At 42.6% G+C, this 27,803-nt stretch overlaps 1 protein-coding gene across 6 annotated transcripts in view; it reads right to left on the bottom strand.

The window, feature by feature from the left end:
* The window catches only part of LOC109889524 (liprin-beta-1-like), a 70,983-nt gene that overhangs the window by 36,590 nt on the left and 6,590 nt on the right, over positions 1 to 27,803 (bottom strand). For 2 of the 6 annotated variants that reach the window (XR_004209720.1, XM_020481004.2), the window contains exons 2-10: positions 19,451 to 19,535; positions 15,420 to 15,631; positions 7,801 to 7,890; positions 7,144 to 7,257; positions 6,887 to 7,012; positions 4,293 to 4,385; positions 3,961 to 4,053; positions 2,797 to 2,914; positions 2,041 to 2,085 (exon numbers count right to left, since the gene is read on the bottom strand). Coding sequence is in view for 5 of the 6 variants with exons in the window: in XM_020481004.2 (XP_020336593.1) it covers positions 2,041 to 2,085; positions 2,797 to 2,914; positions 3,961 to 4,053; positions 4,293 to 4,385; positions 6,887 to 7,012; positions 7,144 to 7,257; positions 7,801 to 7,890; positions 15,420 to 15,631; positions 19,451 to 19,514 (955 nt within the window). In the remaining variant the exon portion in view is untranslated. The remainder of the gene's footprint in view (positions 1 to 2,040; positions 2,086 to 2,796; positions 2,915 to 3,960; positions 4,054 to 4,292; positions 4,386 to 6,886; positions 7,013 to 7,143; positions 7,258 to 7,800; positions 7,891 to 15,419; positions 15,632 to 19,450; positions 19,536 to 27,803) is intronic. The other 4 variants (XM_031822937.1, XM_020481005.2, XM_020481006.2 and 1 more) reach the window with 3 other exon arrangements.

The following is a 27,803-nucleotide window of genomic DNA, read 5'->3' as shown; positions in this document are numbered from 1 at the left end:
ACATATTAGTACTGTGCCCCTGGAGCAAATTAGAGTTAAGTGCTTTGCTCAAGGAGACAGACAGATTTTTCACCTTGTCAGCTCGGTTATTCAAACCAGCAACCTGATGTTACTGGCTCAATGCTCTAACCACTAGGCTACCTGCCGCTCCACATGCATTGTGCTTTCATTTCTGAACGGTTAAATAGATACAGTGCATTCAGAAAGTATTCAGACCCTTTGACTTTACACATTTTGTTACATTGCAGCCTTATTCTAAAATTGATGACATTGTTTGTAAAACAATAACCCATAATGACAAAGCAATTGTTTTTGTTTATTTTTTGCAACAAAAAAAACAAAATGAAAAATCACACAAGTATTCAGACTCTTTACTAAGTACGTTGTTGAAGCACCTTTGGCAGACATTACAGCCTGGAGTCTTCTTGGGTATGACGCTACACGCTTGGCACACCTGTATTTGGGGGGTTTCCTCTCATTCTTCTCTGCAGATCCTCTCAAGCTCTGTCAGGTTGGATGGGGAGCGTCGCTGCACAGCTATTTTCAGGTCTCTTCAGAGATGTGCCACCACCATGCTTCACCGTAGGGATGGTGCCAGTTTTACTCCAGATGTGACGCTTGGCATTCAGGCTAAAGAGTTCAATCTGGGTTTCATCAGACCAGACAATCTTGTTTCTCATGGTCTGAGAGTCCTTTAGGTGCCTTTTGGCAAACTCCCAGCGGGCTGTCATGTGCCTTTTACTGAGGAGTGGCTGCCGTCTGGCCACTCTACCATAAAGGCTTAATTGGTGGAGTGCTGCAGAGATGGTTGTCCTTCCGTAAGGTTTTCCACAGAGGAACTCTGGGGCTCTGTCAGAGTGACCATCGTGTTCTTGGTCACCTCCGTGACCAAGGCCCTTCTCCCCTGATTGCTCAGTTTGGCCAGGCGGCCAGCTCTTGGAAGAGTCTTGGTGGTTCCAAACTACTTCCATTTAAGAATGGAGGCTACTGTGTTCTTGGGGACCTTCAATGCTGCAGAAATGTTTTGGTACCCTTCCCCAGATCTGTGCCTCGACACAATCCTGTCTCGGAGCTCTACGGACAATTCTTTCAACCTCATTGCTTGGTTTTTGCTCTGACATGCACTGTCAAGTGTGGGACCTTATACAGACAGGTGTGTGCCTGTCCAAATCATGTCCAATTAATTGAATTTACCACAGGTGGACTCCAATCAATGGAAACAGGATGTACCGGAGGTCAATTTCCAGACTCATAGCAAAGGGTCTGAATACTTATATGTAATTAAGGTATTTTCTTTTTTGTAATACATTTGAAAACTTTCTAAAAACCTGTTTTCACTTCATTATGGGGTATTGTGTGTAGACTAATGAGGGAAAATATTTAAGGCTGTAACGTAACAAAATGTGGAAAAGTGGTCTGAATACTTTCCGAATGCACTGTATGAAAATAGGCTCAAATAAAAAGTTGAAATTCTGTAGTGTCGCCTCAAAACATTTGATCTAAAATCCCAAATGCAATCTTAAAGCACAATTCCTAAGTTTGATTCCCATTGTAATCAATATGTTGTGTAGAAAGTTTTTGAGGCTGTTGAAATCACAATACCAAAGAGGCGCAGGCGAGTTAATTTGAACAGTATATATTTCTTGTTGTTGTGTGCAGGTTGCGTTTCACACTATTTGCATTTGAACTTCATCTGGTTGCCATGGAGAACAAAAAACAAACAGATTCATCTTTAAGATATTTCCATTAAGTAAACTTACTCTACGATTCTTAAAGTACATAAAGGCCAACCTTTCTGCAATATAAACCACTGATAATCTTTTTATTCACCTCCCTGAGTTCTAAAATACCTGATACCTGAACTGATCTGAACTGATAATAAAACAATTTCACAGAGTATACATTATATTAAATAGCTTTCCAATGGGTTATGGAGAAGCAAGGTTCAGATGGGTCATTCATGCCCATACATGCAACAGTGACAGTTGTGCAAGAGCAAATAATAATAAATACAAGCATTGATAAAACCCATAACCTTACGTTTCTCTTTCAGCCTCTTTTTAAGAGTTTCATCTGGGTGAGAGACTAAACAGGACACAGAATTACTGTATGAAACAAAAACTGGCTCCAGATTCTGAAGACTTCTGTCAAGACTGGATTCTTTTAAATCATGTTGATTTGTCACAAAATATGACAGACATTTCTGAGATAATATTTTTTAAGCATAATAAGACAAATGATCATACATGCTTAGAACACGTTATAATGCATTATAACTATCGGCTTTAAGTAAAGCTTTACTAAAATGTTATCATCTGGGCTTAATGGAACATGTTTGTCTTATAGGGTTGGTTTCCCAGACACATATTTAGGCTAGTCTTGAACAAAGAACCACATTTGAAAGACATAATAATAACACAGTATTATAATAATTAGGTGGGTGCTTAAATTTGTCCTATTGGGAAAATATATATATATTTCTTTGCATATCCCACTACCTGAAACACCCTCGGAGAGTGGTGTCACTGCCTGGGTTCAACCATTGATCAACCGACGGCGAGCGACCCTGGAGCAATTATGGTTAAGTGCCTTGCTCAAGGGCACAGACAGATTTTTCACCTAGTCGGTTCGGGAATCGAAACAGCAACCTTTCGGTTACTGGCCGAACGCTCTTAACCGCTAGACTACCTGCCGCACTTCATGCTTTTAGTCTAGGACTAGGCTTAATCTGTGTCCGGAAAACGACCCCATAGAGTAAAGACACAGAGGAACAGTGACTATGGTCCATGATCTCACCTCTGTCTCCACAGTCCATGCCACCCGGGGTGTTGGTCCTGAACCCAGTCTCGCCATGTAACCTCCTCACCTCTCTGTCCCTTCCCTCCAGCTGCCTCCTCAGCGTCACCAGCTCCTCCTACTCAACACACAACAGTTAGTCAGGGACATCCTCCCAAAAAACACTGGCTGCATTCCAGACCGACTAAATTGCAGACGTTACATTGCCAATGGCTGTGTGCCACGTCATCGACTGTGCAGTAGAGCATCAGATTACTATATCGTGTGGTGCAGTTAACTGATATGTTAACCACCTATGCAGGTGTTGTGAGATCTGGCAGGCGTCTGCAACGTAGTCAGCCAGGAATATGGCCACTGACTTATCACTCCCCCCTATTTTACCCCCTTTCATACCCAACACCCATCACCACAAATAAACCTTAACAACCATTCAGATGCTGACTTGGCAGGCAGAGACAATGGTCACACCTGCTCTGGGAGTATGTGTTTAAGAGGGGGAGGTGGGGATGTAGGAGTCAGTGCAAGGGTCTGGGGTGGTTGGGTCTGGGGTGGTTGATGTCTCAGCAAGTGCTGGAGGGGCCGTTTTACATGGCAGTATCAAAATAGCCTGGTCCCAGTCCTGTTTGTGCTGTCTTGCCAAGTCAATTGACGTGACAATGACAACAGGTGTTGGCAAAACAGCACAAACAGATCTGGGACCAGGCTAGAGTGAAAAGGTCATTCTTTCAAAACAAACTAAAAGGCAAACTGAGAAATTAAACAATCTTTCAGATGGCATTTCATCCATGAGAAGGGAGGGAGGAAAAGAAAGAAACAAATGAGGGCAAAGAAAGCCAAAAAGCACACTGTGCTACAGTATATGCTTAAACTGGTGCCTTGTGGGTGTCGCCTAAAGGAAGGTGTATTTTAGGGTTTATATTTACATTTAAGTGCTTTGGCTTTTTCATTGGCACCAAAAAAATAATGAATTTAATCATTTGGATCAGTGTGTTTTAGATGATATTTCTGATTACACACCCCTTTAATTTCATCCAGAGATAGGTAAAAACAAAAACACAAAAAACTGCAGTTGAAACAATCTTGCTCAAAAACCAAAAACTAAACCAAAGTAAAAAGTAGAAAGACATTAGATGGCAACAAGCAGAAACCCTGGGAGAAGCCAACCTTCAGTGCCTGCAGTTTGTGCTCGTTCCTCTGTTTCTCATACTGCATCTGGCCCACTTTGATTTTCAGGCTAGAAAGCTTGGCCATTAGCGACTAGTAGCAGTGGAGGAAGGTAAGCCAAGGAAAAAGAGAAAAAGAGATATGTCATAAGAGAAGCGATGCCAAAAAGGAGGGGATACCCAAAGAGCTGACAAGTAGTCAAAAGAAAAGGATATAGGTGTAAAAAATTAATGGCTAGTGAAAAGCTTTCCTTTGGAAGTAGATAATTATCTGCAGAATTATGCTTGCGTACTGCAGTATAGGTAGGCCAACCCTAACTCATGATAACTAACCTTAGTGGATTTCAGTTTCTTCTCATACTGTAGTCTTTCACTCTCCATCTCAGTCACTTTGTACCTCAGCTCATTAATCTCCAGACCCATGTCCTGAGAGGGGAGAGAAAGACTGACTTACACAGGGGAAGGAGGGAAGCTGTATACGTGCTTGTTAAATCAGAGAATTTCTCAGAAGTAAAATGAGTCATAGAGCAACAGTCACCCTGATGTCTTGATAAATCAGTAAGATATGATCCCAGAGGAACAAGCAATGTAACAGAAATCTAGAGAGGAGCCAGGCTCTGAGGGGTGGCCAATCCTCTTCTGGCTGTGCCGGGTTGAGATTATGACAGTACATGGCCAAGATGTTCAAATGTTCATAGATGGCCAGCAGTGTCAAATAATAACAATAATCACAGTAGTTGTAGAGGGTGCAACAGGTGAGCACCGCAGGAGTAACCTTGATAACATGTCATCAATGACATCACTTGAATGGTTCATCTGAAAGGCATCCTAATGCATGTTAGTAGCCTCACTGAGAATGTCTTTATTTTGACAACAAAAAATATGAAAATAAGTGCTTTTGTCCTGTTAGAGTAACAAGTAACATGAACGCTAAATTGATAAAAACATTTATACTGTGCAAGGTCAGCTATGATATCTAGCCAACTAGTTCAAAAACCCAGCAAGCTCTGCTATCATTGATGAATATTTTGCTAGCTACTGTAGTGACCGAAGCAGAACAGCTTGCTACCAGTGCAGGATTTTACAATCGATTATGAATTTCACTATGGACATTGGCAGCATCATTTGATGTCTCACAACTAGCTGCAATTGATTTAATAGGAGTGGACACTTAACATCCCTACCGGTCTGTAGCTAACACTTTCATAACACTTAGCTAGCTAGGTTGCATTGACTGAAAACTATTTTTTTTAGCCAGCTGTTTATAGTCCAGCAAGCTAGATAGCCTTTGGCACATTTGAAGTCCCTCACCGCAAACCATTTTGAATACTGTTTTATGTATAGTGTACCGGTACACAATATCTGCCTGCAGAAGTGACTATTATTGTTGGCATTACCATGCAGTTAGCTAATTTAATAAACTTGTTTGCTGTTAGCTAGCTTGCTGGCTAACAAAGCCCGATCCGATGCCCATGTCAAAACTACTGTAATGTTTAACAGCTAGACCTTGCTCGCTAAATGAACACGAGTCGGGCTTTGACTGGACTATACAGGATTGATGACGCTAGCTACATGCTTTATTATTTTGGACGTCATGCATTTAGCTAGCTTGCTAATGTTAATGTCGGGTAACAGTTAATGTTACATTCGATGCCCCTGCCCATGTGAAAATCACTAACGTAACCTACAGCTGAATGAGCTCAAACACATATGCAAGTGGATTTGACCTGACTATACAGGCTTGTTAACATTATTGTTTGTATTTAGTTTTTCAATCTCAATTGGTCATTTTAGCTTTAAGTTGATTAACTTCTTGATCAGTCTTAATTAAAAAGCCATGAGTAAAGTAGGTGCGCGGACGCTCTACCATTACCATGACGTTGTTCCAATATGACTGCGGCAACATCTCTTAGCCTGTGCTAGGCGCTCAAAAAACATCTAATATGTTCTAAAAGCATTTTTATAACATCACGTTCAACAAGGTTACCTAACATGGACATGTAAAACAATGTTGTAGGTTGATTGGAGCATATCAGTTCCAATTTAATTAAAACTTTTTTTTCATTTTCATTAAAAATATATATTTTGAACCCTGATGAAGGCAGCTACGGTGTCGAAATGGTTTATTAAACGTATTGCATTGTGGCCATTAGAGTGCGTGGCTTTTCCTTATCAAAGTAAATGGTAACGTCTTTTTTTTTAATCAAAAGAAGCCTATACCGAGAACCATATTATAGTTTTCTCCGACATAGTCCAAGGCCTACTACTGATCCTCATGGAGACCATATCAGTTCTGGAGGGACTGCTTTGCAGAGACAGTAGAAATCCCAGAGCAGGTTAAGAGATGTGACAGGAAAGTGCCTCTGGTGGGGAGTACCTCTGTGTTCTGCTCTCCCAGATAGGCTGTGAAGCGGAACATACTGGACTGTTCCAGTGGACTGGAAGAGACGGCTGTGCCACAACAATAACATGACGTGTTTGAGAGCTGTCCAAGAATCCACCACAGTTCATTGGAGTCCAAATACACACCCCCTTTGTTCTCCTTTCCTCCAAACTTCCACGTAAACAAGAACATCACCATTTGTTCATTGTTTGCTACCATACAACCAGAGGAAAAATACATCTTCCAATTTCCTATTATCAAAGCCCTGAAGCTTCACATTCATGTAAGAGCAACTCATTCATACCTTCAAACATAAGACAATTATAGTGCCTTTGGCCATGGCAAGGCTGACATTCCCTTGGAAGTGAATGGTCTCTATTGCCCCAACACACTATGGTTTTGAGCACATGATGATGCAAGCCTTCCCTCCCCCAAACAGGTTTCAGGCAGCATGAAAGGGTAAGTGTGTGCGTGTCAGAAAGAGAGAGGGAGAGAGAAAGACTAAGAAGAATCAGTCCTTAAACAGAGGCCTCCCATCACATACCTCACTGTCCCTGAAGTCAAAGTGCAGTATGTCCTTCTCAAATGAGTTCAGCTTCAGTTTCAAGTTGGACACCTCAGCCATTAGGTCCAGTTTCTGAGTCTCTAGAGTCGTTCTGCACAGGAGCTCCTGCGAAATAACAAAACATGCTAAATATAAAACACACACACAGCTTGCTTGCTGGGTTTTGTTGTTCAGCAGTTTTGACAAAATAACTTCAACAAAGACACCTTTTCAGGGGCCGTCTCATCCAAACTGACCTGTTGTAGCATCTCCTCAGTGGCGTTCAGTTTCTCCCGGTGTTCATCCAGACACATTTCCAAGTCCCTTATCTTCTCCCCCTGCGCCTCCACCTGGTCTGTCAACACACTCACCTGCACAGGAACACAAGGGTAACACTAAGTAACTCTTATACCTGTGTAGTTACTCTGTCCTTACAATTTAAAGATTAACCTAATTATGGTGCATAGTGATTTGTATTTGCAAAGTAATGGAGTTGATTGAGTTTTTGTTATTACACAAAGTTCATTTATATAGCCCCGTCCCAGATCTGTTTGTGCCGTATAGCCAACTCCTATGGTGGTTGTCATTCCCAAACAATTTTGTGAGTTGGCTATATACCACAAACAGATCTGGGACCAGGCTACGTTCATTACACTTCATTGCACTAAAAAGGTCACTTAGCATTTGATCGCAGACAGTTGTTACTGAAGAGGGTCACTGCAGACCCCATGGACCGTGTGCAACAGACCATCGATGCACGGATAGAGGGGTGCTGGAGATGTTCAGAACCTCCTAGCTCAACTGACCGCGGCAGCCTAGACTAATCAATACTATTGTGACATTTAATGAGCCATTAATGCTGCCTGGGTAGGATAGTTACTAGCTATGACAGGTTGTGGTGTACTGTACAGTACCTGAAGCACCAGGGATTCCTTGTCACCCTCCAGTCGAGACAGTCTCTCCTGGTAGAGGTCACCACCCATGGAAATGTGGTGGCCATTGGACTGCATGCAGGCATAGAGAAGACAACGGAGTCAGTGAGAGAGTGACACATGGGATTGGTCTGTGAGTGTTAACATACAGACTCCAATTGTCCCTAGTGACAGACTTAACAAATGTTAATCAAGTTATGAGTAGCTGGCCATGGTGGATGCAATATTGGTTATGGGTTCTAAGATTAAGCCTCTACTACACTGGTAAGACTGGTGACATGATCAGTGCTTAAAGTTGCACTATGCAGAAATCGCTCTGGTTGGAAATTTCCTGGTTGCTAAAACTCTCGCCTAAAAGTTTGCCTAATTTCAGTTTGTGTGACAAAAAAAAAAGTTAAATGTAGAAAATCATTGTACCATCTAAACCGCTGTGAAATATATATTCCATAACGAAAAACTGTTGTTCCAGCTGGCGTACAAAACCGAAAGTAAAAACTAAAACGGGAAGCATAGGAATAGAGCATAGCACATCATCGTTTCTTAGACTTGCTTTCAAGTAGAATGATAGATCAATAACTCACATTCCTATGTGAATTTGGTCAGGTCGCCCAAAAAGTAACATATTGTCACTAATGTATCAAGATAAAGTCAGATAAACCTAAAGAGTTGTGTTGTGGCACTGAAGTATTTTAAGGGTGAACATATTTTAAGTACCTTGAATACAGACAATTATCAAACAAATCGCACACGAGTCTTTGAGTGACAGCTAGCATGATTGATGTTGCATTTGCCAGCAACACCTTAAATGGTCAAAGAGAGAACAATTTCCAGAGACTAGTGTACACACAGAGAGTTACAGCATTACACAGAGGCTCTGGCATTTCCCTGGCCCAGAGCCTAAATCTCAGTGCTCTCTCCACAGCATACTGTTGGTTCTCAATTCCAACACATCAGTGGGTTGTTTCTCACAGCAGTCTGTGACAACACCTGGGTTGTATCTCACATTTCCAGGGGAACACTAACTACAGCATATTGTAAGAGTTCAGGGAGATATTTGCTTGGTACATTCAGAGATACGGTTCTTGGACAATGGAGCCTGATATTAGGGGTGTTTTTGAAACACTCAAAGCGAGGACAGGCTGAAGAACTGTGAGCAGGCTGAGGATGTACCAGATGGGCTTCAACTAGTTTGTTTGAACCAAGACTTAAATCTGCCTTTACCATGGGAAATCTGCCCTTACCATTAATATTACTTGCCAACGTACAATCATTGGACAATAAATTAGACGAGGTACGAATATCCTACCAAGGGACATAAAAAACTAACATCTTATGTTTCACCGAATTGTGGCTGAATGGCGACATGGAAAACATTCAGCTAGCGGAATATACGCTGCACCGGCAAAACAGAACAGCACACTCTGGTAAGACGAGGGGTGTGGTCTGTGTATATTTCTAAACAGCTGGTGCACAAAATCTAAGGAAGTCTCTTGCTCGCCTGAAGTAGAATATCTCATAAGCTGTAGACCACACTATTTTCTAAGAGAGAAGAAGAAAGAAATTGTGGCTGTTTATTGTGGCTGTTTATTTACCACCAGACAGACGCTGGCACTAAGACCGCACTGAGTCAGCTGTATACGGAAATAAGCAAAAGGGGAACCGCTCACGGCGCTCCTAGTGGCCGGGGACTTTAATGCAGGGAAACTTAAATCAGTTTTACCTCATTTCTATCAGCATGTTAAAAGCGCAACCACAGGGGAAACAAATTCTAAAACACCTTTACTCCACACACAGAGACATGTACAAAGCTCTCCCTCGCCCTCCATTTGGCAAATCTGACCATAATTTTATCCTCCCAATTCCTGATGACAAGCATAAATGTAAGCAGGAAGCACCAGTAAATGTCGCTAATACTCGTCGGATGTGGCAGGGCCTGCAAACTATTACAGACTACAAAGGGAAGAACAGCCGCGAGCTCCCCAGTGACACGGGCCTACAAGACGAGCTAAATCACTTCTATGCTCGCTTCGAGGCAAGCAACACTGAGGTGTGTGATGACGCTCTCCGTAGCCGACGTGAGTAAGACCTTAAAACAGGTCAACATTCACAAGGCCGCTGGGCCAAACGGAGTACCAGGACGTGTGCTCCGGGCATGTGCTGACCAACTGGCAGAGGTCTTCACTGACATTTTCAACATGTCCCTGATTGAGTCTGTAATACCAACATGCTTCAAGCAGACCACCATAGTCCCTGTGCCCAAGATTGCTCACATTAACACCACATTAACACCATTATCCCAGAAACCCTAGACCCACTCCAATTTTCATACCACTCAAACAGATCCACAGATGATGCAATCTCTAATGCACTCCACACTGCCCTTTCCCACCTGGACAAAAGGAACACTGACATGAGAATGCTATTCATAGGACTACAGCTCAGCATTTAACCTCTTGAAGCTAGGTGGCACTATTTTTATGTTTGGAAAAATAACGTTCCCAAAGTAAATGGCCTATTTCTCAGGACCAGATGCTAGAATATGCATATAATTGACAGATTAGGATAGAAAACACTTTAAAGTTTCCAAAACTGTCAAAATATTGTCTGTGAGTATAGCAGAACTGACACTGCAGGCGAAACCCTGAGGAAAATCAAACCAGGAAGTGGCCTCTATTTTGAAAACTCCATGTTCCATAGCCTGCCTTTGCTCCATTTAAAGGGATATAAACCAGATTCCTTTTCCTATCGCTTCCTCAAGGTGTCAGTCTTCAGACAGTTTCAGGCTGTTATTTTGAAAAATGAGCGAGAAAGATAACATCGCGTCAGGTGTTCGCATGAGTTTTGCTCGCGCAACAGCGTTTGGGTAGCTATTGCCTTTCCCTCTCCTACTGAAAAAGACAGTTGCGGTTGATTTAATATTGATTATATATTTTAAAAACAACCTGAGGATTGATTATAAAAAACGTTTGACATGTTTCTGTGGACATTACAAATACTATTTGGAATTTTCGTCTGCGTTATGACCTCTTTCCTGTGGATTTCTGAACATAACGCGCCAAACAATCAGAGGTATTTTGGATATAAAAATTATCTTTTTGGAACAAAAGGAACATTTATTGTGTAACTGGGAGTCTCGTGAGTGAAAACATCCAAAGATAAAAAAAAAAACAATTCATTTGATTGCTTTTCTGATTTTCGAGACCAAGCTACTTGATGCTAGGTGTTCATAATGTTGTCGAGCGATCGATAAACTTACAGAAAAGCTTGGATTGCTTTCGCTGTAAAGGATATTTTCAAATTCCGACACAACAGGTGGATTAACAAAAGGCTAAGCTGTGTTTTGCTATATTGCACTTGTGATTTCATGAATATAAATATTTTTAGTAATATTAATTGAATGTGGCGCTCTACAATTCAGCGGTTGTAGATGACAATTATCCCGCTAAAGGGATGGGTAGCGTCAAGAAGTTAGCACGATAGCGCCCTCAAAGCTGATCACTAAGCTAAGGATCCTGGGACTAAACACCTCCCTTTGCAACTGGATCCTGGACTTTCTGACAGGCCGCCACCAGGTGGTGAGGGTCGGGAGCAACACATCTGCCACACTGATTCTAAACACTGGAGCCCCTCAGGGGTACGTGCTCAGTCCCCTCCTGTACTCCCTGTTCACGCACGACTGCATGTCCAGGCACAACTCCAACACCATCATGAAGTTTGCAGACGACAAGTGGTAGGCTTGATCACTGATAACGACGAGACAGCCTATAGGGAGGTGGTCAGAGACCTGGCCGGGTGGTGCCAGAATAATAACCTATCCCTCAACATGATCAAGACAAAGGAGATGATTGTGGACTACAGGAAAAGGAGGACCGAGCAAGCCCCCATTCTCATCAACGGGGCTGTAGTGGAGCAGGTTGAGCGCTTCAAGTTCCTTGGTGTCCACATAAATAAACTAAAATGGTCCGAACACACCGGACAGTCGTGAAGAGGGCACGACAAAACCTATTCACCCACAGGAGACAAAAGACTTGGCATGGGTCCTCAGATCCTCAAAAGGTTTAACAGCTGCAACATCGAGAGCATCCTGACTGGCTACATCACTGCCTGGTACGGCAATTGCTCGGCCTCCGACCGCAAGGCACTAGAGGGTAATGCGTACGGCCCAGTACATCACTGGGGCTAAGCTGCCTGCCATCCAGGACTTCTCCACCAGACGGTATCAGAGGAAGGCCCTAAAAGACCGCAGCCACCCCAGTCAGACTGTTCTCTCTGCTACGGCACGACAAGCGGTACCGGAGCGCCGAGTCTAGGTCCAAAAGGTCTTCTCAACAACCTTTACCCCCAAGCAATGTCTCGCATGGAATAGCCTTCACCTCTCAGAACAAGAATAGACTGACAAGTTCCAGAAGAAACGCTCTAACCACTAGGGTACCTGCCTCCCCTTCAACCCCAACCAATAGGTCAAGGGTTTCTATATTACTACTCTGCTGCTAAAACTGACCAGCAAATGTCAGTGATAATGCAGCACCTCATACCATACGTATCCTTTAAATAGCAGCAGAACTCATCAAGATACCATCCCAGATTCCCCACGACACAGTCTCTGACAGGTTGTCTGTAGTGACACCGGAGGGAATAACTCAGACGCCACAACAAAAAGATGTCCCGTATGGTTCTAACCTTTTCTCAACCTAAATCAGGACACAGCAACAGCAGGCCTATATTTATACACGCTATGACATATTTGGACAAACACCAGCCGTAACGAGACACCGCTGTGGAGACTGCTGTGACAAGAGGGATGTAAATCAGAGCTGAACATCAACTTTAACGGATAGTAACATTTGTGTCCCATGTCTGTGTACAGTACATCTGTCTTTATGACATTCTCCTAGTCCTCTTTATCTAATCACAGATGTGTGTGTCTCACATCAGGTGTGGATTTAAAGTTAAAACACATGGCTTATAGTAGGTGCTAAATATATCAAAGTAAATGTTAGTTGACCAATGAAACCAGGAAGACTTTGCAGTCCTCACAATGCAAAAAAATTAAACCACATTGACCCATTGAGATTATCATTATGATCATGAGTGGATTTTTTATTTATTTCACCTTTATTTAACCAGGTAGGCTAGTTGAGAACAAGTTCTCATTTACAACTGCGACCTGGCCAAGATAAAGCAAAGCAGTGCAACACAAACAACACAGAGTTACACATGGAACAAACAAACATACAGTCAGTAATACAATTGAAAAAGTATATTTACAGTGTGTGCAAATGAGGTAGGATAAGGGAGGTAAGGCAATAAATAGGCCATAGTGGCGAAATAATGACAATATAGCAAATAAACTGGAGTGATAGAAGTGCAGAAAATGAGTGTGCAAGTAGAGATACTGGGGTGCAAAGGAGCAAAATAACAGTATGGGGATGAGGTAGTTGGATGGGCTATTTACAGGTGGGCTACGTACAGGTGCAGTGATCTGTGAGCTGCTCTGACAGCTGATATGAGTCTCCAGCATCAGTTATTTTTTCAGTTTATTCATTGGCAGCAGAGAACTGGAAGGCAGCCAAACGAGGAATTTGCTTTGGGGGTGACCTGTGAAATAGACCTGCTGGAGCGCGTGCTGCGGGTGAGTGCCGCTATGGTGACCAGTGAGCTGAGATAAGGCAGGGCTTTACCTAGCAAAGACTTATAGATGACCTGGAGCCAGTGGGTTTGGCGACGAATATGAAGCAAGGGTCAGCCAACGAGAGCATACAGGTCGCAGTGATGGGTAGTATATGGGGCTTTGGTGACAAAATGGATGGCACTGTGATAGACTGCATCCAATTTGCTAAGTAGAGAGTTGGAGGCTATTTTGTAAATGACATCGCCGAAGTCAAGGATCGGTAGGATAGTCAGTTTTACGAGGGTATGTTTGGCAGCATGAGTGAAGGATGCTTTGTTGCGAAATAGAAAGCAGATTGTAGATTTAATTTTGGATTGGAGATGCTTAAATGAGAGTCTGGAAGGAGAGTTTACAGTCTAACCAACCACCTAGGTATTTGTAATTGTCCACATATTCTAAGTCAGAACTGTCCAGAGTAGTGATGCTGGACTGGCAGGCAGGTGTGGGCAGCGATCAGTTGAAGAGCATTCATTTAGTTTTACTTGTATTTAAGAGCAGTTGGAGGCCACGGAAGGAGAGTTGCATGGCATTGAAACTCGTGTGGAAGTTAGTTAACACAGTGTCCAAAGAAGGGCCAGAAGTACCAGCAGCAGCAAGAGCGACATCATTGATGTATACAGAGAAAAGAGTCGGCCCGAGGATTGAACCCTGTGGCACCCCCATAGAGACTGCCAGAGGTCCGGACAACAGGTCCTCCGATTTGACACACTGAACTCTGTCTGAGAAGTAGTTGGTGAACCAGGCAAGGCAGTCATTTGAGAAACCGAGGCTGTTGAGTCTGTCTATAAGAATGCGGTGATTGACAGAATCGAAGTCCCTGGCCAGGTCGATGAATATCAGCTGCACAGTATTGTCTCTTATCGATGACGGTTATGATCTCGTTTAGGACCTTGAGCGTGGCTGAGGTGCACCCATGACCAGCTCAGAAACCAGATTGCATAGTGGAGAAGGTATGGTGGGATTCGAAATGGTCGATGATCTGTTTGTTAACTTGGCTTTCGAAGACTTTAGAAAGGCAGGGCAGGATGGCTATAGGTCTGTAACAGTTTGGGTCTAGGGTGTCTCCCCTTTGAAGAGGGGGATGACTGCAGCAGCTTTCCAATCTTTGGGGATCTCAGATGATACGAAAGGGGTTGAACAGGCTAGTAATAGGGGTTGCAACAATTTCGGCAGATCATTTTAGAAAGAGAGGGTCCAGATTGTCTAGCCCGGCTGATTTGTAGGGGTCCAGATTTTGAAGCTCTTTCATAACATCAGCTATCTGGATTTGGGTGAAGGAGATATGGGGAGGCTTGGGCATGTTGCTGTAGGGGGTGCAGGACTGTTGACTGGGGTAACCAGGTGGAAAGCATGGCCAGCCGTAGAAAAATGCTTATTGAAATTCTCAATTATCGTGGATTTATCGGTGGTGACAGTGTTTCCTAGCCTCAGTGCAGTGGGAAGCTTAGAGGAGGTGCTCTTATTCTCCCTGGACTTTACAGTGTCCCAGAACTTTTGGAGTTTGTGCTACAGGATGAAAATTTCTGTTTGAAAATGCTTGCCTTTGCTTTTCTAACTGCCTGTGTATATTGGTTCCTAACTTCCCTGAAAGGTTGCATGTCACGGGGTCTATTCGATGCTAATGCAGTACACCACAGGATGTTTTTGTGCTGGTCAAGGGCAGTCAGGTCTGGAGTGAACAAAGGGCTATATCTGTTCCTGGTTAAAAATAATAATAACGGGGCATGCTTATTTAAGATTTTGAGGAAAGCACTTTTAAATAATAACCAGGCATCCTCTACTGACAGAATGAGGTCAATATCCTTCCAGGATACCCAGGCCAGGTCAATTAGAAAGGCCTGCTCGCTGAAGTGTTTTAGAGAACGTTTGTGGTAATTTGACCGCAGACCCATTATGGATTATATAGTGCACTACTTTTGACTGTTCTTACCATCAGGTGTCCCTGCTGCAGCCAGTCCACCAGGCTGTCTGCGGTGGCATCAGGGATCTGGCAGCGAAGGCCCTCCCTCTCCTCCATGTCCATCAGCTCCAGCACGCCCCGGAGGTCCTCCAGCAGGTGCAGTGCCCGCAGGCTTCCCAAGAAGGGAGAGGTTGGTGACTGGCAGTCAAACAGGCTGTTGGAGTAGTCCATGGACTTGGAGCCTGGGTGGGGGGGGCACACAATTAGATAGAGCATCTTTCTCCATTTGCAACGTGCCTCCCTATGAAAGATGGACAAAGGTTCAGTCTTTCATAAGGTCTACTGTAGATTAATGGTATAAGTTAATCTATTAATTATTTCAATGTTATACCCACATAACAAGGGGGAGTTTATTTTAGCCCAAGAAACAAGAGTGTATGGTACATATAATGGGTGCACGCCAGCCCTGCATTTCTAATCAATGCATGAAGCACAGGCCAAACACCAATGAATAGTGGAAATTAACTCTTGGTTAGACCATTAAATCATGCTCCCTGTTACAAGAATTAGCCAACATGGCAAGTGGGGAAATCTGGCTACTTAAAGCCAAATCACTTTACACAAGAGACTATAGGAAAACAGCTACGGGAGACCGAGAGATCGAGATGGTGAGAAAGAGAGAACTTGAATGAGGACAGTAGAAAGAGTTACATGGGCAATGTGGACCTGGACTTCATGTGATCGGAAAGTTTAAAATGTCAGACCTATAATTAACCCAATGCAGAAAAATAATGCCCAGAGTCGGCGTGGACCTAACATTATACTAAAACAATCATACAGCAGTACTGAAATGGGCTTCACATAGATTCACTCTTATCAGCTACTAAAAAAACAACCGAAGAAATGTCCACTTCCTGAAGAGAAACCTTTATGGAATTAGCCTGACAACAGTTCTGGCCTGAAAACATGATAATCATCAAAAAGAGTTAGAGGGAAATTTCACAGCTACACACTATTTGAGGTGTTTTTCCAGTCTACTTTTTTGGGGTCGCACAGCGAGAGTTCAACCAATGATGTCATCGGTTGATTGAGCCTGCTGTCTGATCTGAACATGAATGGAGTCGTGTTCTGTAGCAATGGTTGTCCTTGTTCAATAGAGCCACTGGACTTGTCTCAATGATGTTCCTATCTGCCAGGATATTGCAGGATATCTAGGATGACTTATTTTCCCTGGCTTTGTAAATACTACAGCCTGACAGGAGCCCTTTTCCTTGTTCCAACTGTGTTCCCACCCTCGAAAGCTGGCTTTTCAAAATGGGGGAAATACTAGTTTATACAGGTTCATGGGAACTACGTCAACGTGCACGTTTATCCAAAATTGCTAAATAATTACAATGGCTGCTTCTTCTTTCTATGTTCTTTTACATAGGAACACAGACTTATTTAATTGATCGGGAATATATTGAGAAGTTGAGACAGCAAGAAAAATTATTGCAAGACCTGCAAGCAGTGGCTGCTGCAGCCGCCACCGCTCCTGGTGGAGCCATGGTTAGAAACCGACTGGTGGGCCGTCCAGCCATGTAGACCGACGAGGAATGTCTGTAATGCAACAAATTCAATCACAGACAGTTCTTACTGGAGAGGGTCAATGCAGACCACATGGATCATGTGTGTGGCAAACCATCCGTTTCAACAAACGGATAGAAGGGTGCTGGAGATGTTTATAACCTCCAAGACCAACTGGACCAAGAGGGCAAATGACAAACAACTAAGTTGTTTTGTAGGTATCTAGCTAGCAATATAAGCCCTCTTTCTACACGAGGCAGTGTTGTTCAGTACGACTTTGTGATCGAGTCGGCCGTGATAGAAGGCCAGTTAGCCCTAGGCAGAGTTGCAAAGAAAAATACATATCTCAGACTGGCCAATAAAACGAAAAGATTAAGATGGGCAAAAGAACAGACACAGGAACTCTGCCTTGAAGGCCAGCATCCCGGAGTCGCCTCTTCACGTTGAGACTTGTGTTTTGCAGGTACTATTTAATGAAGCTGCCAGTTGAGGACTTGGGTGGCATCTGTTTCTCAAACGAGACACTAATGTACTTGTCCTCTTGCTTGGTTGTTCACCGTGTCTCCCACTCCTCTTTCTATTCTCGTTAGGGCCAGTTCGCGCAGTTCTGTGTAGGGAATCGTACACAGCATTGGAACTCTGTTCTTTTCTCCGTTCATCCTTTCCTCAATCGTGACTAGTCTCACAGTCCCTGCCGCTGAAAAACATGCCCACACCATGATGCTGCCACCAACATGCTCCACCGTAAGGATAGTGCTAGGTTTCCTCCAGACATGACGCTTGGCATTCAGGACAAAGAGTTCAATCTTGGTTTTATCAGACCAGAGAATCTTTCTCATGGTCTGAGAGTCCTGTCATGTGGCTTTTACTGAGGAGTGGCTTTTGTCTGGTCACTCTACCATAAAGGCCTGATTGGTGGAGTGATGCAGAGATGGTTTTCGATTTGGAAGGTTCTCCAATCTCCACAGAGGAACTCTGGAGCTCTGTCTGAATGACCATTGGGTTCTTGGTCACCTCCCTGACCAAGGCCCTTCTTCCCAAATTGCTCAGTTTGGCCTGGCGGCCAGCTCTAGGAAGAGTCTTGGTGGTTCCAAACTTCTTCCATTTAAGAATGATGGCCACTGTGTTTCTGGGGAGCTTCAATGCTGCAGATTTTCTGATGCCCTTCCCCAGATCTGTGCCTCGACACAATCCTGTCTCGGCGCTCTAAGGACAAGTCCTTCAAACCTCACGGCTTGATTTTTGCTCTGACATGCACTGTCAACTGTGGGACCTTATATATACACAGGTGTGTACCTTTGGAAATCATGTCCAATCAATTGAATTTACCACAGGTGGACTCCAATCAAGTTGGATGATCAATGGAAACAGGATGCACCTGAGCTAAATTTCAAGTCTCATAGCAAAGGGTGTGAATATTTATGTAAATAAGGTATGTCTAACAACCTGCTCTCGCTTTGTCATTATGGGGTAGTGTGTGTAGATTAAGGATTTTGTATTTATTTCATTCATTTTAGAATAAGTGGTCTGAATACTTTCCGAATACACACGGTGTGCTAGAGTAGAAACGACAACACGATATACAGAAACTATATTGATAACGTAATAAGGCACTTACTTTGATAGGAACGCACACATGTCCAAAGTTATTAGTAGTAAGGAAAACAACAAAGCCAATGCCGTTGCCAGCAGGAAAATGTGCCAGGGATAAAAGTTTGCGCAGGTTCTGTTCGAACAGAACCTGGAGATGCGCAAATGTCTACATACTCAATCTGGGAAAACATTGGGGAAGTGCTTGGCCTCTCGTTGAAGAGAGAAGTTTGTACGGATCAGAAAAGCCTCAAACAGAAATTGTCCCCAACAGTGAAATGGGCTACTTCTATGTAAATGAATGAGGCGGAAAACATCTTAATTCAAACGGTTGTTAAAAACTTTAAATTGTTAGAAAATAAGTTGAGATTGAGAAGTTGAAACATAGCCTATAGATAATTAGCAGGCAACGTGCCTTGGCTTGAGGGCAGTGCTCGTTAACTGTCCTGTGGCGTAACGATCACATTTTGGAACAGTGAGTGCATTGTGACATCACGCGCATAAAAAAAAAAACTCAAGCTGGGGCGACCATTAGAGATATTTGGAACTCGTGTGAAAAGGTTCATTTATCAGTCTAAAAATGTTAGTCCTCATGTTGAAATATGTCTTGTAGAGCTACACTGGTTTGGCCAGGTATGACCAACAAGCCATCAGTGAGCATTATGACGCATATTTTACTGTAAATTAATTACTGTATTAATCAAGTGTCTCCGCGAAGGAGTGCTGATCTAGAGAGGATCAGGTACCCCCTGACCATATGAGCTTATTATGACCTAGAAGTAAAAAATGACTCACTCTGTGAATACAGTCCCAAGTCTTACTGACGGATAATGTGGAGCCAGTGAATGTGACGTTGCGAGATCACTCCTTGTTCTTCCTCATGTCAATGCAAAAGAGACCCTTACCTGCTATTATCCCATCCATCTGCTCCAAAGCTGCTGCCAACATGTCACTGGCATCAGACATCATCTTCAACACTTAGTGGGCACCCTGGGAGAGAAAGAGAAAGGGACAATGAACCATTAAGTGTTCAATATGCTTCTGGTTAGGTTCGGCTAGACCAACGAGTGTGATCGCATACTCCCTTAAAAGACCTTCATTGAACATTCTGAGAAAGGAACTATAGTACCGTTTGTCCATCTTAAGATGCTGTAGCCAGTATGTACCTCCTCAAAATACTCCGATTTTGTCTAAGAAATTAATATTTTGACAAGGAGATCTTAGTCGCACAATTTTACATCTGACTACACAGGAAACACCTACTGTACTCATTCAAGGGTTTTTCTTTAGTTTGACTATTTTCTATATTGTAGAATAAAAGTGAAGCATCCAAACTATGAAATCATATGGAATCATGTAGTAACCAAAAAAAATTGTTAAACAAAGCAAAATATATTTTATATTTGAAATGACCTACCCTTTGCCTTGATTACAGCTTCGCACACTGTTGGCATTCAATAAACCAGCTTCATGAGATAGTTACCTGGAACGCATTTCAATTAACAGGTGTGCCATGTAAAAAGTTAATTTGTAGAATTTATTTCCTTAATGCGTTTGAGCCAATCAGCTGTGTTGTAACAAAGTAGGGGTGGTATAAAAAATATATTCCTATTTGGTAAAAGACCAAGTCAATATTCATGACAAGAACAGCTCAAATAAGCAAAGAGAAATGACAGTCCATCATTACTTTAAGATATGAAGGTCAGTCAATCAAGGAACATTTCAAGAACATTGAAAGTTTCTTCAGGTGCAGTCTCAAAAACCATCAAACACTATGATAAAACTGGCTCCCATGAGGACCGCCACAGGAAAGGAAGACCCAAAGATACCTCTGCTGCAGAGGATAAGTTCATTAGAGTTACCAGCCTCAGAAACTGCAGCCCAAATAAATGCTTAAGAGTTCAGGTAACACAAACCTCAACATCAACTGTTCAGAGGAGACTGTGTGAATCTCAGTCTGTTGCAAAGAAACCACTGCCAAAGGACACCAATAAGAAGAAGAGACTTGCTTGGGCCAAGAAACACAAGCAATGGACATTAGACAGGGTGAAATCTGTCCTTTAGTCTGATGAGTCCAAATGTGAGATTTTTGATTCCAACCGGAGTGTCTTTGTGAGACAGAGTAGATGAACAGATCTCCGCATGTGTGGTTCCCACCGTGAAGCATAGACGAGGTGTGATGGTGCTTTGCTGGTGACACTGTCAGATTTGTTTTAGAATTCAAGGCACACTTAACCAGCATGGCTACTACAGCGATATTCCATCCCATCTGGTTTGCGCTGAGTGGGACTTTCACAGGACAACGACCCAACACACCTCCAGGCTGTGTGAGGGCTATTTGACCAAGAAGGAGTGATGAATGCTGCATCAGATGACCTGGCCTCCACAATCCCCCGACCTCAACCAAACTGAGATGGTTTGGGATGAGTTGGACCACAGAGTGAAGGAAAAGTGCCAACAAGTGCTCAGTATACATAGGAACTCCTTCAAGACTTTTGGAAAAGCATTCCAAGTGAAGCTGGTTGAGAGAATGCCAAGAGTGTGCAAAGCTGTCAAGGCAAAGGGTGGCTACTTTGAAGAAACAAAAATATATTTAGATTTGTTTAACCCTTTTTTGCTTACTAAATGATTCCATGTGTGTTATTTCATAGTTTGGATGTCTTCACTATTATTCTACAATGTAGAAAATAATCAAATAAAGAAAAACCCTTGAAAAACCCTTGAACTCCCTTGAAGGAGTTTTGTACTCTATACAAAAGTATGTGGACACGCATTCAAATTAGTGGATTTGGCTTTTTCAGCCACACCTGTTGCTGATAGGTGTATAAAATCAAGCACACAGCTATGCAATCTCTATAGACAAACATTGGCAGTAGAGTATGGCCTTACTGAAGAGCTCAGGGACTTTCAACGTGGCACTGTCAAAGAATGCCACCTTTCCAACAAGTCAGTTGGTCAAATTTCTTCCCCGGTCAAATTTAAGTGCTGTTATTGTGAAGTGGAAATGTCTAGGAGCTACAACAGCTCAGCTGCAAAGTGGTAGGCCACACAAGCTCACAGAACGAGACTGCCAATTGCTGAAGCGCATGCCGCGTTAAATTCTTCTGTCCTTGGTTGCACCACTCACTACAGAGTTCCAAACTGCCTCTAGAAGCAACATCAGCACAAGAAGTGTTCTTCGGGAGCTTCATAAAATGGGTTTCCATGGCCGAGCAGTCGCACACCAAGATCACCATGCGCAATGCAAAGCGTCGGCTGGAGAGGTGTAAATCTCGCCGCCATTGGACTCTGGAGCACTGGAAACACCTTCTCTGGAGTGATGAATTACACTTCACCATCTGGCAGTCCGACGGGCGAATTAGGGTTTGGCGGATGTCAGGAAAATGCTACCTGCCCCAATGCATAGTGCCAATTGTACATTTTGGTGGAGGAGGAATAATGGTCTTAGGCTGTTTTTCATGGTTTGGGCCACTTAGTTCCAGTGAAGGGAACTCTTAAAGCTATGGCATACAATGACATTCTAGACGATTCTGTGCTTCCAACTTAGTGGCAACAGTTTTGGGAAGGCCCTTTCCTGTTTCAGCGTGTCAATGCCCCCGTGCACAAAACGAGGTCCATACAGAAATGTTTTGTTGAGATTGGTGTGGAAGAACTTGACCCCATCTAATACCTTTGGGATGAATTAGTATGCCGACTGCGTGCCAGGCCTCATTGTCAAACATCAGTGCCCGACCTCAATAATGATCATGGCTGAATGGATGCAAGTCCCCACAGCAATGTTTCAACATCTAGTGGAAAGCCTTACCAAAAGAGTGGAGGCTGTTATAGCATCAAAGGGGAAACCAACTCCATATTAATGCCAGCGACTTTGGAATGAGATGTTCGACGAAAAGGTGTCCACACTACATGACCAAAAGTATGTTTGGTGCAGTATTTCTCAAGAAAAAATGTGCACGAAAACAAAGAGTCTATTGTTGAATGACAAACACTTAATAAATGATCTGTTGACCAATGGCGATGAAGGGGTGTAGCCGTCAGCTCCGAACTTCGGCTTGCCTCGAGAAAATAACCTTGCCAAGGACCAAAATGTCACAAAATGTCATTATATATTTGCACAAAATGTTTTGGATGGGAAGCATGCGGCTGAAGGATACACATAATTAGGGATAGGAGTTCCCCCACTAGGGTTATGTAATACATGTCACTATTTACATACGTTGCAGTGAGTAAAAGTTTTGTATTTGTGTGATCCCTGTGGGAATGGAACCCATGACCAGGGCATTGCTCTGTCATGCTGTTATCAACTGATCTGTGATCAGAAAAAAAAACTGCTGCTCATAAGTATAGGCTCGTAGACCTACTTACACCTACTTACTTTAAAAATGAAATCACTACATCACTAGAGCAGTTAAGGAGATGTAAGCATTTTAAAAGGAAAACAAAATAATGAAATGGAAACAAACCCTGGGTAGGCCAAGCTAGAGTCTAAAAGGGTAGGAAGTGAGTAGAGGAAACCCCTGCATAGAAATGTGACGCTTTCTTATCAACAGTCGGCTCAGTGTTTCACAGGGAAATCTCATTACTGGCTTGCTGACACAAAAGCCATTATACGAGATCGCCAAGAGCCAGAATATGCAAGGACACAGCCAAAACCTAGCCAAGAAATCTAGCTATGCAAGAAGAATACAATAAGAACTTAAAAGATTCCTCTTAGTCAAACATGCCTTCTGACGTTAGCCGGTCACGAAATGACACGGTTAGGTAGAATGGTTACACTAAGTAAATATTAACTGTCTGGAATACAAGTCTCGAGGGGACAAAAATATTTAAGTGCAGACTTGCAGTTAATAATATCATGGTGGAGACATGACAAATGGAGCATCATCAAATTAGAGAAAGGTCTGCATCTCACATGGAATTTTCTCCACAACACAGTGCGACAATTTTTTTTTTACTGACCAACGTCGGTTCAATAATTTTAATTACATTTTTTTCTGTGATCTCAATATGCAGTTTCTCTAGAGATAAATCAGATCAAGCCCGAAATGTGCAATGTGAAGGGGGTTGTAGTCTCCAACAGGCCAATATTCTACATTGTTTAGCGCAGAAAACATGGTAATTAAGTACAATAACCATAATCCATTGCATGCCTACTTGTCTAGTCTGTATGGGGCAGACACGGAGAGAAGAATGCACAATTGACAGGGACACATTTTTAAAATGATTTTGTAAAAATCTAATCGAAACCGAACCGACTTCAAAAAGCACCAATCACTCAGCACTACAACTGAATCATTCATGATTGCGGTGTATTCATGATATGCCGATTGCCTACAAGTATACACATTATATACACAGTGCCTTCAGAAAGTATTCAGACTTTTTCCACATTTTGATACGTTACAGCCTCATCCTAAAATGGATTCATTAAAACATTTCCTCATCAATCTACACACAACACACAACACCCCATTTTTAGAAATGTTCCCAAATTAAAAACAGATTCCTTATTTACATAAGTATTCAGGCCCTTTGCCATGAGACTCGAAATTGAGCTCAGGCGCATCCTGTTTCCACTGACATCCTTGAGATGTTCTACAACTTGGAGTCCACCTGTGGTAAATTCAATTGATTGGACATGATTTGGAAAGCAACACACCCGTCTATATAAAAAAACAAGGTCCCACAGTTGACAGTGCATGTCAGAGCAAAAACCAAGCAATGAGGTTGAAGGAATTGTCCGTAGAGCTCCGAGACAGGATTGTGTCAAGGCACAGATCTGGGGAAGGGTACCAAAATATTTCTGCAGCATTGAAGGTCCCCAACACCACAGTGGCCTCCATTATTCTTAAATGTAAGAAGTTTGGAACCACCAAGCACTGTTCCTAGAGCTGGCCGCCAGGTCAACTGAGCGAGCGGAGGAGAAGGGTCTTGGTCAGCAACACTCCCCATCCAACCTGACATAGCTTGAGAGGATCTGCAGAATGGGAGAAACCCCCCCAAATACTGGTGTGCCAAGCTTGTAGCGTTATACCAAATTAGACTCGAGTCTGTAATCGCTGCCAAAGGTGCTTCAACAATGTACTGAGTAAAGGGTCTGAATACTTATGTAAATGTCATCACTTTTTTATTTATAAATGAGCAAAAAACATTTTAAAAACCTGTTTTTGCTTTGTCATTATGGGGTACTGTCTGTAGATTGATGAGGGAGAAAACATTTTTTTTAATCAATTCTAGAATAAGGCTGTAACCTAACAAAATGTGGAAAAAGTCAATGGGTCTGAATACTTTGAAGGCACTGTAAGTGTAGGCTTTACTGGACCAGAATCATGGTGAGATTTTGAAGATGTGCATCGGCTATGTTCCTCTGTTGGTTAATACGAATAGCCTGAAATACTTTGATTCAGTAGCAAACTTTGAAACAACTTTTGAGCAGCAATGTAGCAAATCCAGAGCAGTCTTAAACCAAAACCTCAGCAGCAATGCAGCAGCTCCCTACTGTACACCTTAATGAGCAGCTCTGTTGATAAGCCTGTCATTTCATAAGCTATCCACCCAGAAATTACACCCAGTCTGCACAGAGGCAATGGGATGGAAATTATTCAGTGGATGAAAGGAGAAAACACTCTCAAATGACACATTGTACACCTATTTTATTATAGATTTAGCTGTTAGAGAGTTTGGCCAGGAAGAGAAGACATGTAGTGTTGTGAGAAGTACTCCAGGTTGAATTAGACTGTACATAACAACAATGAGTAATAGGGAGTTGTTGTTTTTTTCCACGGGTGCACATGTTTAAGAATCATAATTAATAAGAAAACAAAAACTCACACACCGTTTTGGCTGGAACAAGACCCTCACATAAGGAGGATTTAACAAACAATGTAAATGTGCGGCAGCATCACAAGTAGCCCCTTTTCTTTTCTGCCCACTCTTAAAGTGGTTGCTTCTGTTCAAACACGGACACAGTTGTTTTAATACAGGCAGGAGGTGGGGTTCATATTCACATCCAAATGAGAAATAGGATTTCCTTGTTGTGCTTGAGGTGAAATGTTGGCCAAAGTTCAGCCCTTCCTGTGTTCCCTGGGTAACCCTGTCAGGTGTGGGTCATTGGACACATTTAGGATAAGAACTAAGACATTTACCCTACTTATTGACACTGAGTGAGCTGCCGCTATGGACACTGGACACTTTGTTTTGGAGACCAGTGAGGAAACATCTTCTGGGCCATAGATTGTACAAATGCCAAAAAAGCACAGCAGGGCCATTCTTTCAGTCTAGCTTCCCGATCAAAAGGCTGCGCACACGCACACGCACACACACACACGATATCAGCTCTGACAATCTTCATCAATTCAAGTAACAATACAGGCCTTTTCTATGTCAAAATTACATTCAAAATGAATCAGTCCATCAGTTCAACTGTCCAGCATGTTAGGACACTGCTTTACGATTTGAGTCGATGTGGTCCTGCCCACTTCAACCATCCCACTGACCCACTCACACAGTGCAGTGTTCTCCAGAGCCTGTGATACTCCACTCCTGAGTCACACACTCCTGAGAGCTTTCCTTCACCGGCTGTTGCCTTACTAGGGGTGTGTCGACCTGGCCATACTCATATTCATAATTGTATCCATAATGACAGTTGATAGTCGGATCGGATGATACTCATGATCGTAAAACACTTAAGTGTTTTAATATGCCTAACTAGGAGGTTAGCAAAATATTCTTCCTGCATGTTTATAGATTTTAACAAGCGGCGGATTAATAACACAGTGGGCAGACAGGTTTGCCGTCACCCAGAGGCGTTCCTGATCAAGGATAATAAAATCAAATTAAAACTCTGATCATAATTGTATCAGGACAATTGCTCATATCCGTTACGATACTCGTCTGACGACTTGGCACCAGACCTGGGCAGAAAAAAAGTTGTAGTTTATTTGAAAATACAAACTTTTCAAATACTTGAGGTAGTCGAATATAGTTGATATAGAGTTTCAACTAAAAGGCAACTTTTTTCTTTGATATTCAAATACAGGTCTCAGAAAAACAAATAATATTTGAAGGTATTTTAATATATGCAAGTTATTTGAAATCAAACAAATATGTATTTGACGGCAGCCAAATATTTGATGGAAAACCAAAAACAAGTCAATTAAAATTAAATTAGTCTAAATATATGATCATAAGCACATGGTTTGGAGGGCCCTTAGATATAAATCTTAATATAGCCTATAGCCTACAATTAAATACATTAGGGTCATGGAATCACCTCAACATTAGAGTAGACCACTTAGGCATTTTCAAAATTACTAACAAATATATTTTCAGGACTGAGACATCAGGAAATACAGTAACACTTGACATCTAGTTCTTACACGTGTTGTAACTTTGGGATTATGACAATATCACATTGTTGTTACATAAGATGTTGGAAATAGCTTTATAATATTAATAGTAATAATAGTATTCGGTAGCATTGCCTTTAAATTGTTTAACTTGGGTCAAATGTTCTGGGTAGCCTTACACAAGCTTCCCACAATAAGTCAGGTTTGTAGACCTCCTTGCTCACACACAATTTTTCAGTTCTGCTAATACATTTAAGGGATTGAGGTCAGGGCTTTGTGATGGCCACTCCAATACCTTGACTTTGTTGTCAGGCCATTTTGCCACAACTTTGGCAGTATGCTTGGGGTCATTGTCCATTTAGAAGACCCATTTGCGACCAAGCTTTAACTTCCTGACTGACGTCTTGAGATGTTGCTTCAATATATCCACATCAATTTCTTCCTTCATGATGCAATCTATTTTGTGAAGTGCAGCAATCCCTCCTGCAGCAAAGCACCCCCACAACACGATGCTGCCACCCCCATGCTTCATGGTTGGGATGGTGTTCTTCGGCTTGCAAGCATCCCACTTTTTCCTCCAAACATAACGATGGTCATTATGGCCAAACAGTTCCATTTTTGTTTCATCAGACCAGAGGACATTTCTCCAAAAAGTACGATCTTTGTTCCCATGTGCAGTTGCAAACCGTAGTCTGGCCTTTTTTTTTTTTAGGATCTGAGGACCCATGCCAAATCTTTTCAGTCTCCTGTTTTGTCGTGCCCTCTCAACCTGCTCCACTACAGCCCTGTCGATGAGAATGGGGGCGTGCTTGGTCTTCATTTTCCTGTAGTCCATAATCATCTCATTTGTCTTGATCACGTTTGAGGGAGAGGTTGTTGTCCTGGCACCACACGGCCAGGTCTCTGTCTC

The sequence above is a fragment of the Oncorhynchus kisutch genome, linkage group LG4 (genome assembly GCF_002021735.2).
Source record: "Oncorhynchus kisutch isolate 150728-3 linkage group LG4, Okis_V2, whole genome shotgun sequence".
NCBI classification, from domain to species: Eukaryota; Metazoa; Chordata; class Actinopteri; order Salmoniformes; family Salmonidae; genus Oncorhynchus; species Oncorhynchus kisutch.
This window is presented reverse-complemented; position numbering and strand designations above follow the sequence as displayed.